This window comes from Jatropha curcas, chromosome 8 (genome assembly GCF_041381405.1).
Source record: "Jatropha curcas cultivar XTBG-Jc1 chromosome 8, XTBG_Jcur_1.0, whole genome shotgun sequence".
NCBI lineage: Eukaryota > Viridiplantae > Streptophyta > Magnoliopsida > Malpighiales > Euphorbiaceae > Jatropha > Jatropha curcas.
The window spans coordinates 5,609,620-5,625,054 of NC_143158.1; the positions used below are offsets into that span (position 1 = coordinate 5,609,620).

The 15,435-nt window shown below is 35.3% G+C and overlaps 2 protein-coding genes across 4 annotated transcripts; one reads left to right on the plus strand and one right to left on the minus strand.

Moving 5' to 3' along the window:
* Window positions 1–289: 289 nt before the first annotated feature.
* LOC149494058 (splicing factor U2af large subunit B-like) lies at window positions 290–4,988 on the minus strand. Of its 3 annotated transcripts, none has more exons than XM_089724727.1 (13): window positions 4,681–4,987; window positions 3,828–4,114; window positions 3,607–3,720; window positions 3,421–3,503; window positions 2,726–2,802; window positions 2,597–2,641; window positions 2,431–2,490; window positions 2,286–2,346; window positions 2,092–2,204; window positions 1,541–1,987; window positions 1,227–1,356; window positions 840–907; window positions 290–714 (listed from the first exon to the last, which is right to left on the minus strand). In XM_089724727.1, exons 1-13 carry the CDS (start codon window positions 4,831–4,833, stop codon window positions 577–579), a joined length of 1,776 nt encoding a protein of 591 aa, XP_089580853.1. In that variant the 5' UTR covers window positions 4,834–4,987; the 3' UTR covers window positions 290–576. The 3 variants fall into 3 exon arrangements, 2 of the variants coding, with proteins under 2 accessions (XP_089580853.1, XP_089580852.1); XM_089724726.1 differs by having other exon boundaries at window positions 2,597–2,644; XR_016322043.1 differs by having other exon boundaries at window positions 634–714; window positions 840–1,104; window positions 2,597–2,644; window positions 4,681–4,988.
* A 3,520-nt stretch (window positions 4,989–8,508) lies between these two features.
* Window positions 8,509–15,099, plus strand: LOC149494059 (serine carboxypeptidase II-2-like). Its single transcript, XM_089724728.1, has 10 exons — window positions 8,509–9,110; window positions 9,848–9,955; window positions 10,605–10,700; window positions 10,796–10,888; window positions 11,692–11,777; window positions 11,874–12,137; window positions 12,766–12,899; window positions 13,529–13,624; window positions 14,515–14,620; window positions 14,774–15,099. The coding sequence occupies exons 1-10, from the start codon at window positions 8,819–8,821 to the stop codon at window positions 14,933–14,935; spliced, it is 1,437 nt and encodes a 478-aa protein (XP_089580854.1). The 5' UTR covers window positions 8,509–8,818; the 3' UTR covers window positions 14,936–15,099.
* The last annotated feature ends 336 nt before the right edge of the window (window positions 15,100–15,435 follow it).

A 15,435-nucleotide genomic window follows, 5' to 3' on the forward strand; every position in this document is an offset into this window, starting at 1 on the left:
TAGAAATTGATAGAAGAATATGGACTTTTGGCTGAACCCTCTCATCCCAATTCTATATGGCCTCTTTTTTAAATACCACGTATACCCTTTGTCACTTATTCTATTTTGCTCTCCTCCAGCGTTTACCTGCCATTTCAATTGTATCTGATGAAACTAACATTTGATGCATTGTATCTATTTAACTGTGAGTTTTATTGATTTTGCCAATAAAATATAATTCCTTCTAAAATTACATTTCTAAAAAGATTATTAGGAATAAAAGATATAATTTTCCTTCACAATACAAATATTAATATAAAAATATTTAATGAAACCATTCATTGATTATACTAAACATGGCTCTCCTTAGCAAGAATAACAAGATGTTTCAATTCAACTGTCGCAGTCCAATACTAAATTCTTATCTGTTATTACTCCATTAACAAGGCAACACAAAACTCAAAAACGAAGAAGAGAACTCGAGCTATCATCAATATCTAACAGTAATTTTTCATTCTCTAATTAATTTACAAGTCTTTTGCTAATAGAACATCACTCGACCGCTGATGCAAAATCATCAGTACACTAAAATAATCTTTAGCCATCATATTCACCCTGGTAAAACTTGTTCTCATGAAAAAAGACAGCTACAACTTGATTCCCACCGAACTTCCTTCCATTCATCCCTGCTCGGGCTTTTGTAGCGCCTTCAACATCAGCATACTCCAAGAAAACCTTAAAATAATGATATATTGCGGTCAGACAACAGCCTCAAAACAATTACAATTTCAAAAAAGGAACAAGGACAAATGCACCACAAACACAAAGAAAAACCTTATAACAAGGCACTGCATACTCACCTTGCCGACGCCTGGTGAGGCTTCGCCATCTGGTCTAGGGCGAGGGATAACAACATTCACCAGTGTACCTGCAGTAAACGTGTGAAAAGATGCAACTACAATTTTCCAAATTATTATTATCGTTCTTGTTATTATTAGTATTCTTTTTGTTTTGCTATTAGTGCTTTAAGAAAAGGATCTCATGAAAAGACAATTAAGGGTAATGAAGTCCTCTGTCTGTGTGTTAGGCCTGATTCTTTATGGCAGAATGTGGGACTACAAAAGGCTGTAAAACAGACATATAAAACAGAAAATAAAGAACATCAATTCCATGTAAGAAGTCCAGAAGAGAGAGAGGTGAAAAGGGAGGGTGGCAAAGAAAATAAATGGCAAGCACAAAGATTTTACCAAATTTCCCGCCTTCCATTCTCATATCTTCCAAAATGTCTTCATATTCCTCATCATCTTTGAGCTCATCCACACTAATCACTTGGGTCAGGCATACAACTTTTGTAGGGAGAGGCTGTAACATAAGTCTCTGCAGAAAAATAATAAAAAATGAAGAAATAAATATAGAGAGGAGAGAAAGAGAGAGAAGCTTTGACAAAGTAAGCAGTATACAACAACCAAGAGTACAAAAAGGCAAAACGAAAAGGAATAACCAGAAACTTAGTCTACAGAGCGATGTGCAAAATTTAGTGGGAACAAGTGTGTAATTTCACCTGCAATGCAATTTGCTGCTGTGCATGCAATAGTACACTCTCTTGCTCAGGCTTAGGTTGGTTAGAACCCTGGGTGGCACGCCTAACAGTGAGAGTTTTATCGCCCATTTTAATTCCATTCAACGCAGCACAAGCAATGTCCGTGACTGAAAGGTCTTGGTACACACAAAACGCGTAGCCTTTTGAGTTCCCAGTTTCTCTGTCTTTTACTAGATCAAAGCCACGCAAAGGCCCAAAAGACTCCAACAGCTCTCTGACTTGCGCCTCAGTGAAGTAATAAGGGAGTCCACCCACAAAGATGCGGTCTGGACCCTCAAGTCCACCAGTAGAGCCTGGACTTAAGCCAACTGCAGCTAGGTTAAGATTGGGACTGGGCTGGCTTGGACCAAGTGTTGCAGCAAGGGATGGGTTATAGTCACTAGGTCTCCTCACCTTGACAGGAGCTCCCTGGAAGTATAGTTTTTGAAAAGATAAGAATAGATAAGCACTTAAAATCAGTGACTACTTCAAACCAAAGTCCCAGACAGTGATCCTATAAAAGATATAACTACCTCAAAAATGATCCCGTCTAAAGCCATTGCATTACTAGCCTCCTCTACAGATCTCATCTCTACAAACGCAAACTTCTTTTCATGGTTTATATAGACATTTACAACAGCATCCCCTTAAGAAACACAAAGATTAGTGATACGAAACAATGCAGGCCGTCTAGTTACCATTGAATGACAACAAATACTCTGTATACCTGGGCCGGCAGTGTTTCCTCCAATTGCAGCCATAACCTGGCTAAAAAAGATTGCCACAGACTGGAGGAAGAAATAGAGCATCAGTATGATAACTAGATATATCAATTACAATTGGCCATGGTAGAAATAGACAAAATCAAAAACCTGTTCATTGGCTGTTGGGAGAAGCCCCCCAACATAGACCCGTCGGGCATGCCTAGTAGCCTGAAACAACAAAATAAATCATATGATTGTTCCAGCAAGAAAATATGATAATGCACAAGAAAGATGTTCCAAAAGGCAAACATGATGCATCAGTAATCCTGCCAACCTGCTGTGTCATTGCATGAACTGGCATAACAGGGAGAGCACCAAACTGCTGCAGGTAAAAAAATGATACAAATTAATAAATTACAGGATCCGGATAAGAAAATATATCGCATATTAGGAGAAAACATACCTGACCAGTCCCTAAATGTAAAGGAAACATGTTTGGAAACATTCCAGGAATGGGAGGATTTGTCATAGGGTTCTGACCTGCAAAGGTAATTTTTATCACAATCAGAGCATAATATAAATCAAAAGTTTAAAGTGGTTTGAGATGCCAAACTAACTCTAGCAGTTTTCTGATGTAGCAATTAAGTCCTAACTCAGAACAAATTTTTACAGAAAAAGCTAAAGGTGTACACCATATTTCAGTATCTGGAGCTGACATTCGTAAGACAACCAAAGTTGGCAAAAATTGCCAGTTGAAGACGAGCAAGAATCATTACCCGTGTTCTGATTCGTCCTTGTACATAAAAGCTACAGAAGTCGGCTCACACCCATTGTATTTGTCAGTGCAGTGGGGCAAGTAGCCCAACATTGCCTTCTTAAAACAAAATATGACACAGAAAAAAAAAACACCAAACAGAAGAAAAACCAAAATATCTCTCAGTTCCGGAATTATTTCACCAAGCAATAATGATAAGAGTACAGCCCATTTAGAGAACTCAATTTTTAAGAAGCTATATGTAAAAAATAAAAGAACAAAAATGCTGCTTACCAAAATTACATCATGCAATTTGATATGAACTTTTTGCACACTAGACCACATAAATATAAAAGCGGCATCAAAAGTACAATGATCTTACATATAAAAGAGGGTACATGTACCTATAGCAGCAGCAGCTGCCGCTGCTGCATCAGTCAATGCTGCAGATGGGGGAGGAGCCATATCGAAACCGCTGATCCTTTTGCTGTAGATAGATACGGTTTGCAAAAAGAAAGGTGAATGTCAAGCATGCCTATAAACAATGAGCACATGAGTGTTGTCTCCAACATTTATAAGCCAAAACATACCTTCTAGAACGTGAGCGAGAGCGTGATGTTGATCTGTGCTCAGATGTAGCCCTTGAAGGAGATTGTGACCGATGCCTGTGCCTATCTTTCCTGTCTCTATCATAATCTCTATGTCTGTGAATATCAGTAAGCAATAAATGATGAATGCTTTGTTCAATAAAAGAAAAATATGAAAGATGGAACAGTATTTAAATCATCTGAAATGGCTCGATTTTTATTGCCTGTCTCGACTTCGGTAACGATCCTCATCATCTCTACCTCTGCCCCGTTCTCTCTTCTCACTGCGATCTCTGCGGCGATCACGATGTCCATGGTGAGAGTCACTGTCCTTGTCTCGGTCTCTTTCCCTATCCCTATCCCTGTCCCTACTTCTCCCCTTATCATTGTCCTTCTCACGATTCCGATCACTGTCTCTCTCACCATCTCGATCCCTCTCCTTATCAAAAACCTTTTCTCTTTCCTTTTCCCTACTTTTTGAAGACTCTCTTGTATAGTCATGAGACCCATGCTGCATTGACAAATTGTAGAAGCCCAATTCCAGAAAATAAGTGATGTTTAATAATAACAAAACATAAAGATATAGGACACTAAGCTTACCAGCAGAAAAAATCCACATATTATCAAGAATTAATATAATTAAGTGAATAATTCATTTCACTTAAAATACCTAAGAGGAGAACTCATTACCAAATCCACAAATCAGAACCAAACCCAGTAACCCAGTACTGTCTATATTCATAAAAATCACTCAAAAACTATTTTCAATTGATTCAACAACGACAACCACAAAAACAAAAGGGAAAGAAAGAACCACTAGTAAAGCATCTATTCTCTATGGTAATTCAAACTCCATTACGTCTAATCTGAACAAAACCCTAAACCAGCCTCAAACTTCTACTGTAAAACTAGTCGTGAAAAAAAAAAAAAAAATCATGAACACGCATAGAAACAAAATTAAACCCCGAGAATTAGAAAATGTTTGCAATCTATCTCTGCCCGATGCATATCAAACCTAAATTGAACGCGTAGATATACCTAGCATAGCTGTACTAATTGCACTTGTCGACATCTTACCTTAGATTTGGAAAAACTGTGATCGTCAGCGCCGCCACGGCTGTGGCTGCTAGGGCGAGGTTGGGGGGACGAGCCACCACTACCGCCGCCACTGTTGTCGACCTCGAAATCTGCGCCGTTGCGTTCGTAACCGCCTCCGTCGTAGTCAGTCATCTTTGATATTTTTGTTTTATTTCGTTTTAATTATTTTGATCGATTATATTTTGTTAGAGGTTCAACAGTTAACACTCTCTCCCCCGCCAGGACTGCGCCGCTGTTCCGTGTTCACGCTTCAAAAGATCTTAGGTTAAAAAAAATCTATTTACGTTAAAATAAAAAGTAATAAGATGGAGAAAATATATACATGCACGAATCGAACCAACCTAAATTGATTTTTCAGTTTGATATAGAAAACAATCTGTTTGAGTCGGTTCAATTCTGTAATCACATATTTCGAATTTGGTTTGATTTAAAAAAAAGTGCATCTTGAGTTTTAGTGGTAAATTTCAGTTTAAAACCAAATCCATAGATTACATGCTCGTAGTTGGCTCGTTTGATTCAAATTAACTTATTTTCTAGAACCAATATATATGTCTAGTATACAAATTAACTTCCCGTGAAATAAATTGCTTTTAAATTATAAAAAATAAAAAATATATATAATAAATTAAAATATATTTAAATTATAGTATAAACAGCTAAATTCATTGCGTATGAACTAGAGAATTGTACTTTTTCTATCCATCTTCCTTTTTATACCGGTAAAGGGTTGAGACAGTATTCTTTAAATTGAATTTCACTTTCCTGGTTCAAATCCTTCTGTTTTTACCTCGCTATTCATCCTGACAGACAGCCATTATTAGATCATTCAACCTGTATCAGAATAAAAGAATTGAATTAAGAAAGAAGGTGCTTCAGGAATTCCAGTTCATAGTTTCAGTTGGAAGCAATTCAATGTTTTTAAATCAATACCATATGCATCTCTCTCTCCTTCTATAATTTCATAAACAAAAGGTCACCCCATGAATTCCAGGTCATAGTTTCAGCTGCAAGCAATACAGTACCAAACTTCATAAACTTCTTAAAAGTCAATAGCGTACGATACAGCAATATCTCCATTTGCATACTATACTGCTGATGAATCCAGTTCGTGGGAGTTTAGTACATATAATGACAAAAATGCCCTTATGTCTTTTTCCTACAAAATAAAAAAAAAAATAAATGGAGGGAATGATATCAATAAATCGCATAAATAAGAGAAGAAATCGCTGCCGGCGATCTATCAAGCAACCTCAAACCACGAGCCTTAGAAGTCGCTACATTCGCAAGGCCATCTGTAACATTGTTTGCTTCTCTGAAAATTGTAATCAGTGAACCTCCCACCACTTAGGGTGAGCAAACTTTAGAAAAAACCGAACACTGAATCAAATTGAATTATTTTTTATTTTGGTTCTTTTGTTTAAGTTTTGGCTTCGACTTTTTAATTTTTTATAATTTTAAATTTTAATCTTTGAATTGGTTGGTGCAAAACAATTATTTTTTGAATAAAATAATATTGAATTCAATAATTCGATCTGATTCGATCTTCAAACTTATTTATTTTAGTGTTCGATTTGTACAATTCTGTTCAATTCAAAATTGAACCCGTTTGCACGTTGTTATCATTGTCTATCCAATAGCGAAACACAAAATATGTCTTTAATGTCAAATATACTATACATGTTATTTTATAAATTTATAACTATGATATTAATCAGCGGATTCAATTATGATAGTATACATTAGGTTTATCTTTAAGAATTTTTATAAATTAGGTTCATTTATATTTAATTTTGGTTAACATGTTTGTAATTGTTGATTTAAATGTTTTTTGAATTTTTTTTTAATTGTTGATTTAAATGTTTTTTGAATTTTTACTTTATTATTTTCTGTTAAATTTTGCAAGGGGCTGTGCCTCTTCCATCTCGTTTGCAAAAGATGGGAATCCAACTTGCTTCTTGCTGTCCCTTTTGCTGTGCAGCTGAGGGTTCAACTAATCATGTTTTCTTTAATTGTTCAAAAATTCAGCTGGTTTGGAAATTCTTTCGCTACTCTTTCTTTAATAAAGCGTTAACAGCTCCTTCCCTTCGATAGGAACTAGTCTCATGGTGGCTTCTTTATGCTCCTAAAACATCAACATGTATAACTATGAGATACATTTCCCAATTAATTCTCTACTCCATTTGGTCAACCTATTGCTGTATCACCTGGGGAGAAGGAGGTTTTCATGTTCCTCACTTGCTGGAACAGATTTGTACACTGATCTACAAGTGGGGGGTTGCTCACTCAGAATCAAACTTTGCAAAGTCCATCCCTTTATTTCAGGATTACCTGCTTGAATTCTTCGGCAAAAAGTTAAAAATTATGCTGGTGCCTTGGGTCAAACCACAACCTGGCTTTTACAAACTCAACGTAGATGCTTCCCACACTTCTTCTTCTTCTGCGGGAGGTGCCATAATCAGAGATCATTCAGGTAGCCTCATCGCTGCATACTGCTTCCCAATTCATGCCAGAGACTCTGAAGATGCTGAACTTCAATCCTTATTTTTCAGTATCTGTTGGAGTCAAAACTTAAACGCCTACCCCCTTATTATAGAGAGTGACTCCAAATCTACAATTGACTTCATCACCTCCTCAGATTCAGCCGGTAAGCCTCGATTGGCCAAACAGATTAAGAATCTAGTCTCGGGATCCAATGTCTCTTTCTACCATGTCTATCGAGAGGGAAATCAAGCAGCTAATTTCTTGGCTCGTTTCAGTAGATTATTCTCAGTTAATTGTAATTTTCCCACTTTTGTTTCTTTGCCCCACTTATTAAAAGGCATTGTAAATTCAGATATTTTGGATTCTCCATATATAAGATATAAATAATTTCCCTAAAAAAAACTTTATTATTTTCTGTTAAATAAAATTTTCAACATTTAAAACAATTATATCATTTATTGAAACAAAAAATCTCTCTCTCTCTCTTTTTTTTTTTTTTTTTTTTTTTTTTGATAAAAAAGGTATGGGATCTCCCAATGGGGCGAGTTTTTGCTTAAAGGACGAGGGCTGAGAATTGCTATCCGTCCCTGTCTCATTCTATTCCCATCAATATAAATAATACTTGTCCCCATCCCACTCCTTATCATTGAATCTTCTTCTATTTTAATTAATTTTAAATATAAAAAATTTATGAAAAATATAAAAATTTTGTTATCAAAATATGGATATAATTTTTATTTTTTTAATTTTTCCATAAATTAATTTTGAATTTAAATAAAAATTTAAAAATATCCATAAATCAATTTGAAATTGTATCTTTCTTTAATGGTATTTTAGTGTTTTACTATGAAAATTTTTGTTTTAATTACTAAAAAGAGTTTAACTAATGAATGTATTGTTTTCGTACAAAAAATATAATCCACTTTCTATTTTCACACAGATTAAAAAATAAATTTATTCATATAACTTTTCTATTATGATTATCTTGAGTAAAAATTAAAGTGGCTTATTGAAAATAAGATAATTTAATAAAAGTATAATAGATAATTTAAAAATTAATTATAATGTAAAAAAGGAAAATAAACTGTGTTTTGGGATAAACAAAAAAGGGAAGATAACTTTTTTTTTTTGGTACGGAGCAAATATTATTTTGTTAACAAAAATGAAAATTTTACCGATTAAGTAAAAATAAAAGGATCAAACGGTAATTTGCCACAGAAAACTGGAATAAAGGCCGGTGTTGTCAGGAAAAGTCTTTTTCACAGAAAAGTTCGAACCTTTTTGCAACAAAAGATGAAACAGAATGGATGAAATACTGTTCCTTGACGACAACCTCATAACACATTATCCTATGAATTATTACGTTTTTTCGGCAAAAGCAGAAAAAGAACTGAAAATCCGCATTCCGGCCCCGGGGCCTTCAATTGGTCCTTTCTCTCTCCTTTTTCACCAGTGATGCGATCATCATTCTTTGCATGTGGAAGATTCAGTGCTTGTGTCATCCCTGACCCACCGGTTACCATCTCGATATTGCTTCATTATTGACCCAAACCTGTCGTTCAAACTCTCCTTTATCAATTTAAAAGCCACTACTCAGTTCATTTCTATAGCATCTGTTCAATAAAATAGAAAGAATATGGTCAAATCAAAATGGGATTTTGGTGTTTTTCAACTCTTCACTGCTATATTTTTGTCAATCAATCTCTATGTGGATATTACTGTTGTTGCATCTTCTTTGACGGAGCCACTTGCCCAGCAAGAACTAGACAGGGTTTGGGAGTTGCCAGGCCAGAACTTCAATGTTAGCTTTGCTCACTACTCTGGATATGTCACTGTTAATGAAGAATCTGGAAGGGCTCTCTTTTACTGGTTCATTGAGGCTGTAGAGGACCCTGCTTCCAAGCCCCTTGTTCTTTGGCTTAATGGAGGTCAAACTTTTATTTTATAAAGCCTTTTTTTTTACTTCATTGTTTTATCAATGATATTTTTTGTATTACTTCCAATTTTTCAACTGGTTTTTACGGCGGTTTTGCTTTCGAGTGGTGATTTTCTGCGTAAAGTATGTAATTTTCGCTGTTCAGTCGTGAACTCATGATCACTTTTTTTTTTTTTTTTTGAATGCGCTATTTTAAGTGTAAATGTTTGTGTGGATATTGGTCTATTTAACTGCTTCGTTGAGGTTGTTTACTGCCTACAATCCCAGCCTCTTAGTCTTTAGCTTCATGGAAGTCTTTCTTTGATACTACACACACCTGTCTTTTTATGTGTTTATCTGTGGTGATGTTTGCTGTTCCATAGAAAAGCTTTAATTTTTTTAGCTTCTATGATCACGACTTGGTAAACTTCTGCTTATAGACTTTTTTTAGCTTCTACGGGTTACTTCTCCACTTGTAAATTTACTGCAGCCTAGAAAATATGACCTTTTTTTTTATCTTATGTTATACGTCCAATCTTTATGTCCGAGTCTTTCAATGTTTATTTGAAGAAATTTTTATGGGTTTTGGCGTGTTTGTTTTCTTCAGTCGGTTGGTTTATTATTTGTTCTCATTTTGTGGTTCTAAGCTTAAGCGTAATTAATTTATATAAAAGATTTCCTTAACTTCGTGTTCTTTCGTGATCCATTGTTTTAAGGCTTTTGAAAATTGACCCAAGATTGTTCATTTAGGACCTGGATGTTCCTCCATTGGTTTTGGAGAGGCAGAAGAAATAGGACCATTTCATATCCATGCAGATGGGAAGACACTCTATTTGAATCCTTATTCTTGGAATCAAGGTAAAAGAAACTTTAATAATTTTTCATATTTTTATTTGAGCAGATTCCAGTTGCTGCATTTTAGCCACTCAAAGTTGCTGTGAGCACACTTCTTGTCTTAACCTATGATACATAAACTGGGAGTTTTAGTTACATGAATCTTTGTATCATTGGGTACTTGGAGCTCACCATAGTGCATTTGATTTCATAACGGGAATTAGTTATCATCATCACTTGGTTACACTTCAGCTGCTGTCAGTAAATTATTGTTTATTTGCATAATATAATCCTATTTGAAGTAAAAGTGCTTTAGTCTCCAGCTTATCTTCCCCAGAGTCAGAAATGCATGCTCAGCAGTTTGGGAAATATATGTGGTCTCTGTCATGTACGTTGTACCTGTATATCATCCACTGGAGAGCCAACACATTTTTTTTGGCAAAACGTATTTATATGTGTGTGTTCCTTCTAGAGTCTTCCTCATTTACTACTTTTTCTAATGTAATTTGCCAAGTACAGTATCTTGCTTAAATAAGTGATCTTCAGAAATGGATGTTATTGTTTAGGTGGCCATTTTATTAGTATTAGTTGCACAATTTAGATTTTCCAGAATCTAAAGTGTCCCTATTAATTATTGATGCTATCATGTCTAAGCACCTTTTCTGTGTTGCAGTTGCAAACATTCTGTTTATTGATTCCCCAGTTGGAGTTGGTTTTTCATATTCAAATACTTCCTCTGATTTGGTGAACAATGGTGACAAGAGGACTGGTACTAGTTCAACCATTTTGTAACTCGAATTTTGCTTTAAAGTTTTTGTCTTTATTGCTAGCTTGTATGCTTACTCCTTGGTTTCATTCTTGCAGCTGCAGACTCACTGATATTTTTGCTGAAGTGGGTTGAGCGCTTCCCCCAGTACAAAGGAAGAGATTTCTATATCACAGGGGAGAGCTATGCTGGTAGATGATCAGTTTCTTTGTTCTTATCCTTTACTTCTGTTTAAATTTATTTCAATATCTGCAAACCACATGGGCACAAGTTTCTTGTTTCTACACCATTAAAAATACACATAACTTTGGTGATGTTGACGTAATGAGTTTCCTTCGTTCTATAATTCTAGGAATACAGCATGTGGGCTAAATTTTATGTAATTAAATTGTTGGCTGTGTTCTATCCTGCAAAGAATGATAATTAAGTTATTGTCATGCAGAATTTCATGGCCTAAAATTAGCATTCATGGTATGATTGCCATATTTGATGAGGCCAGAAAGGGGAAAGGGAGAATTTTTCAACCATTATGGAATTTACTTTGTTGAATGGAATCAACTAGTTGACACCATGCTAACAGAGATCTATTATAAGTTTAGTTGGAAGCCAAAGCTAGATTTCATGTTTAAAATTGGGAAGTCATTACTTATAGAGGAGCTGTGAAGGCTCTTTGTCCTTCTAGTTGTATCATCCCCTTTGAAATGGCTGATGTGTGACTTGAATTTTCATATTTGTTGGCCTGTGATTTATTTTGATTTTCTGACTGTTGAAGATATCTGCTTATTGTATATCTATGTCATATGTGTCACAATTGTTTGTCTTCTGCATGATGAGTTATATTGTTTGCCTGACTTTGATGATATAAAGAGGGCACAAGAGAGAAATTGTGATGGGAAAATTATGAGAATACCTCCCTATTAGGTTGGAGGTGAGGTCCACTCACTGGGAAGAATGTTGAATGTTATGGTTCTGAACACTGACATATGTGTTGCAGGACATTATGTTCCTCAGCTAAGCCAAGCCATTGTAAGGTACAACCAAGCAACAAAGAGAAAAGCAATTAATCTGAGGGGTTATATGGTATGAACTATGGACTCCTCTTGAAATAGCATTGACCTGGTGTTTGTGTATTGTTTTGAAAAAAATAAAATAAAAGGCAATAAATATGTAATGCAGGTGGGAAATGCTCTAACTGATGACTACCATGATCACTTGGGGGTTTTTGAATTTATGTGGGCAGCTGGTTTGATTTCCGACCAAACTTACAAGAAACTTAATCTTCTTTGTGATTTTCAATCATTTGTTCATTCTTCGGATGCATGTGGTGCGATTCTAGAAGTTGCCGACAAAGAACTTGGAGACATTGACCACTATAGCATATTTACTCCTCCCTGCACAACCAACTCAAGTGGTTCAAATCGATTGCTCAAAAAGAGGCATGTAAGTGGAGTTTCTGGATAGTTGGGTGTTCCTTAATCTACCTAAAATCGCATCAGTTGCAACCCTAATTTTTACTGTTTCCCCAAATTAAGAGCAAACCCAGTCTGTTCAAACCCTATATATTACTTAAGTTAGCATTGTTTTTAAAATTTTCATTTTATGTTACATGTCTCTAGAGTATTGTCGTGAAAATACTTACATTTGAATGCTGATGTCGCAGGACATTAGATATTTTTTAGGCTTAAATATCTACTTATTGCTACAGGGTTATCTTACCTTGTTTAGCCTTTCCTTTCTGATCTATTAAAAATTTTTTAATGGAGCCTTCTTAGCTGTTCCTCAATGTATGAAAAATGATATGGTTATATATGGTCTCATTCTCACATGTCTTCCATTTCAAATTTAACCAAATGTCTAAACAGACTAGTCACCTTGTGAGAATGGACCCCACAACCTTTATGTATGTTCTCCAAAATTTATGATTCCAGGAGTTCTTTTTTTCTTTTTGTTTTTTGTTGTTTGTACTCTTTGTTCTTCTCATTTGAATCACATGGTATATATAATAGAATTTCCTTCTGAAGAATGTGTTTGTATAATACCAATGATGAAATGTAATGGCATATTGCAGAGGGTTGGACATGTCAGCAAGAAGTATGATCCTTGTACCGAGGCCCACTCAACTGTGTACTTCAATCTTCCTGAGGTTCAGAAGGCACTGCATGTTTCACCAGAATTCTTACCGTCCAAATGGGAAACCTGCAGGTATATCTGTTCAAAAAATACAAAAAAAAAAAACTTATAGTTGTCTTGTTCTTTGTCTCTTAAACTGGCCTTAAGGAAACATCAGCAGCGTTCATGTGTTCTCCATGGGTGATTGGAGATATTCAAACCAATTCCTGGCCAAGGACTAGAATTCCTGCACGATTGCATGGATTCATTTGCATATGCTAGAGCTGTATGCATAGAATTATTAGCACAGTCTGATTTCCAAAGGTCTGTGATTGGCATGTGACTATATTTTTCTGTGTAAGTAATTCACTGACCGAAAATTTCAAATTTGTTTCCTGTTAAGGTTACTCCAGAAAAAGTGTAAGGTAATGGAGGCCCAAAACTGAAGTGTTTAACAGTGATTTGATGACATATTGATATAATATCCTAATATGATGTTAGCATCATATCATATCATATATTAACTAGGTTAAGGTGTGTATATTGATTTTGATTGATTACAGAAGTAGAAAATTGCAAGTGGAAAATGAATATAGAACTTTAATTCAAGTATCTGTTATGGCCATCTTGTTTATTTTTTTTCTATGCTTAGATTACCTTGTCTGAAGCACCGCAAATACATATCGTTACTATAATGTCTCTCTTTGCTTCCTGTTTTGCAGTGACCTTGTAAATGAGAACTGGAAAGATTCTCCTAGGACAGTGTTGAACATTTATCATGAGCTCATACATTCAGGACTTCGTATATGGATGTTCAGGTATCTTAGGAATACATTTTTTATTTTCACAGAGCCGTTGCTTTTCATTTATTAAAGATGCATCAGAACTATCATTTTGCACTTGCTCGTGTTTTAGGTTATTGTGAGAATTATTGCATTCATTATTTAGGACATTTTACTTACCAATACTTAAGGTTTGATTTTTCAGCCTCATACTCTTAGAGACGACTCTAGTAAATGTCGGTTAAAAACAACCTTTGCAATTTTTTTTTTTTTATTAATTTGCTAGAGGAATAAGTGAACATATCATAACAATATGAATTGGCAATCCTCAAATGTAATGGAGGCATCAAGGTAAAGGCGCTGGGGAATGTAATTTGCTATAACAAAAGATGCAAGCAACTGTAATGTGTGATCACCAAACACTAGAAATCAAATATAAGCATTGTGTGATACCAAATTTTTCAGGATTTGAAGAAGATATCTGGCTTACATGTTACCTATAGGTCCCAATGCTTCTTTGCAATATTCTGTATTCTGCCAAACCACACATTCTTTTTAAGCAATTGATCACTACTTTGTTGTGATATTTTTAGCTCTATACTCATTTGATTTCTGCTTTTCCTCTCTCTCTCTCTCTCTCTCTCTCCTTACCTGCTCGAGATATTTTTCTTTGATTCTTTAATTCAATTAAAGAGAAGAGCTAGGCGAATATCAGCTGGCTATTTTAACAATTTCTGCCTCAATTAGCGTTGGGCAAGGGATATCTGTCAGTACAGGGCAAATTTTGCCATTCCTAGACCAAGGCTATGTTTGGAGACTGATTATACTTGTTTCTTCGTCCAACTTTATTTTAACACCTTTTCAAGAAAATATGGAGTTTTTAGTGATTGTGGTTATATTTTTTTTTTCTTCTCCTTGTTTGACAGTGGTGATACAGATGCTGTTATCCCAGTAACATCCACCCGCTATAGCATAGATGCTCTTAAGCTTCCAACAACAAAGCCTTGGCATGCTTGGTATGACGATGGACAGGTTAGTTACTCTAGCGAAATGCACATCACCTTCATCGTTCACGTGCAGGTTCATGTTAGATATGAACTTGCAACAAAATCAAAAGATACATTATGAAACTCCGTGCCAAGTTGGCTTAGTAACTTGTCGGACCTAATATGATGTGTTAAACAGGTGGGTGGTTGGACACAAGAGTATGCAGGACTTAACTTTGTTGTCGTGAGAGGAGCCGGTCATGAAGTTCCTCTGCATAGACCTAAACTAGCTCTTGCACTCATCAAAACTTTCTTATCAGGAGTATCAATGCCAACGCATGAACTAGTCAGTGCTTCATGATGTTTCTTGTTTCCTTCTTGATGTTCAAATTCAAGATTTGCTTGTTGGAGTGTGGGGTTTTTGCATTATTTATGCTCTTGTAACACAACCAGTCCTTGGTGGATGATTAAACATAAAATAAAAGCTAAAATAAAATAAAAGCTATTATTGATGGTTAAACATAATCATTGCCCAAACAATATTATTGTGTCGCAATGGGATCTTGTAAGTTATGATCAAGTGGGTAAGGTTGTAATAAAACAATTTGAGCTATCCAAACTCTGCCCAAGTTGAAATACTCGAATGAGTCTCTGTTCATTAACTAAACAAATAAATCAAGCTTAAATATAAAGTTAGTTAGATTAGAATCAAATTATGTTATATGAGCAAATGTGTTGATTGACCATACCGTTTAACATTTTTTAATTGACTCTAGGTAGTTGTTGCATATACAACTCGAATTTGAGATCTTCCTCCCATTTATCAGATAAGCTAGAAAATCAACCGTGAATGTGAGGAAA

What these genes read in the sequence shown, in the direction of transcription:
- LOC149494058 (XM_089724726.1), bottom strand. Translation starts at nt 4,833, where the DNA reads ATGACTGACTACGACGGAGGCGGTTACGAACGCAACGGCGCAGATTTC. An exon ending in TAGACGGGATCATTTTTGAG is followed by an intron (nt 1,988 to 2,091) that starts GTAGTTATATCT and finishes CTATACTTCCAG; the next exon opens with GGAGCTCCTGTCAAGGTGAG. An exon ending in AATGGAAGGCGGGAAATTTG is followed by an intron (nt 908 to 1,226) that starts GTAAAATCTTTG and finishes CGTTTACTGCAG; the next exon opens with GTACACTGGTGAATGTTGTT.
- LOC149494059 (XM_089724728.1), top strand. Translation starts at nt 8,819, where the DNA reads ATGGTCAAATCAAAATGGGATTTTGGTGTTTTTCAACTCTTCACTGCT. An exon ending in GATTGCTCAAAAAGAGGCAT is followed by an intron (nt 12,138 to 12,765) that starts GTAAGTGGAGTT and finishes GGCATATTGCAG; the next exon opens with AGGGTTGGACATGTCAGCAA. An exon ending in CTTGGTATGACGATGGACAG is followed by an intron (nt 14,621 to 14,773) that starts GTTAGTTACTCT and finishes TGTGTTAAACAG; the next exon opens with GTGGGTGGTTGGACACAAGA.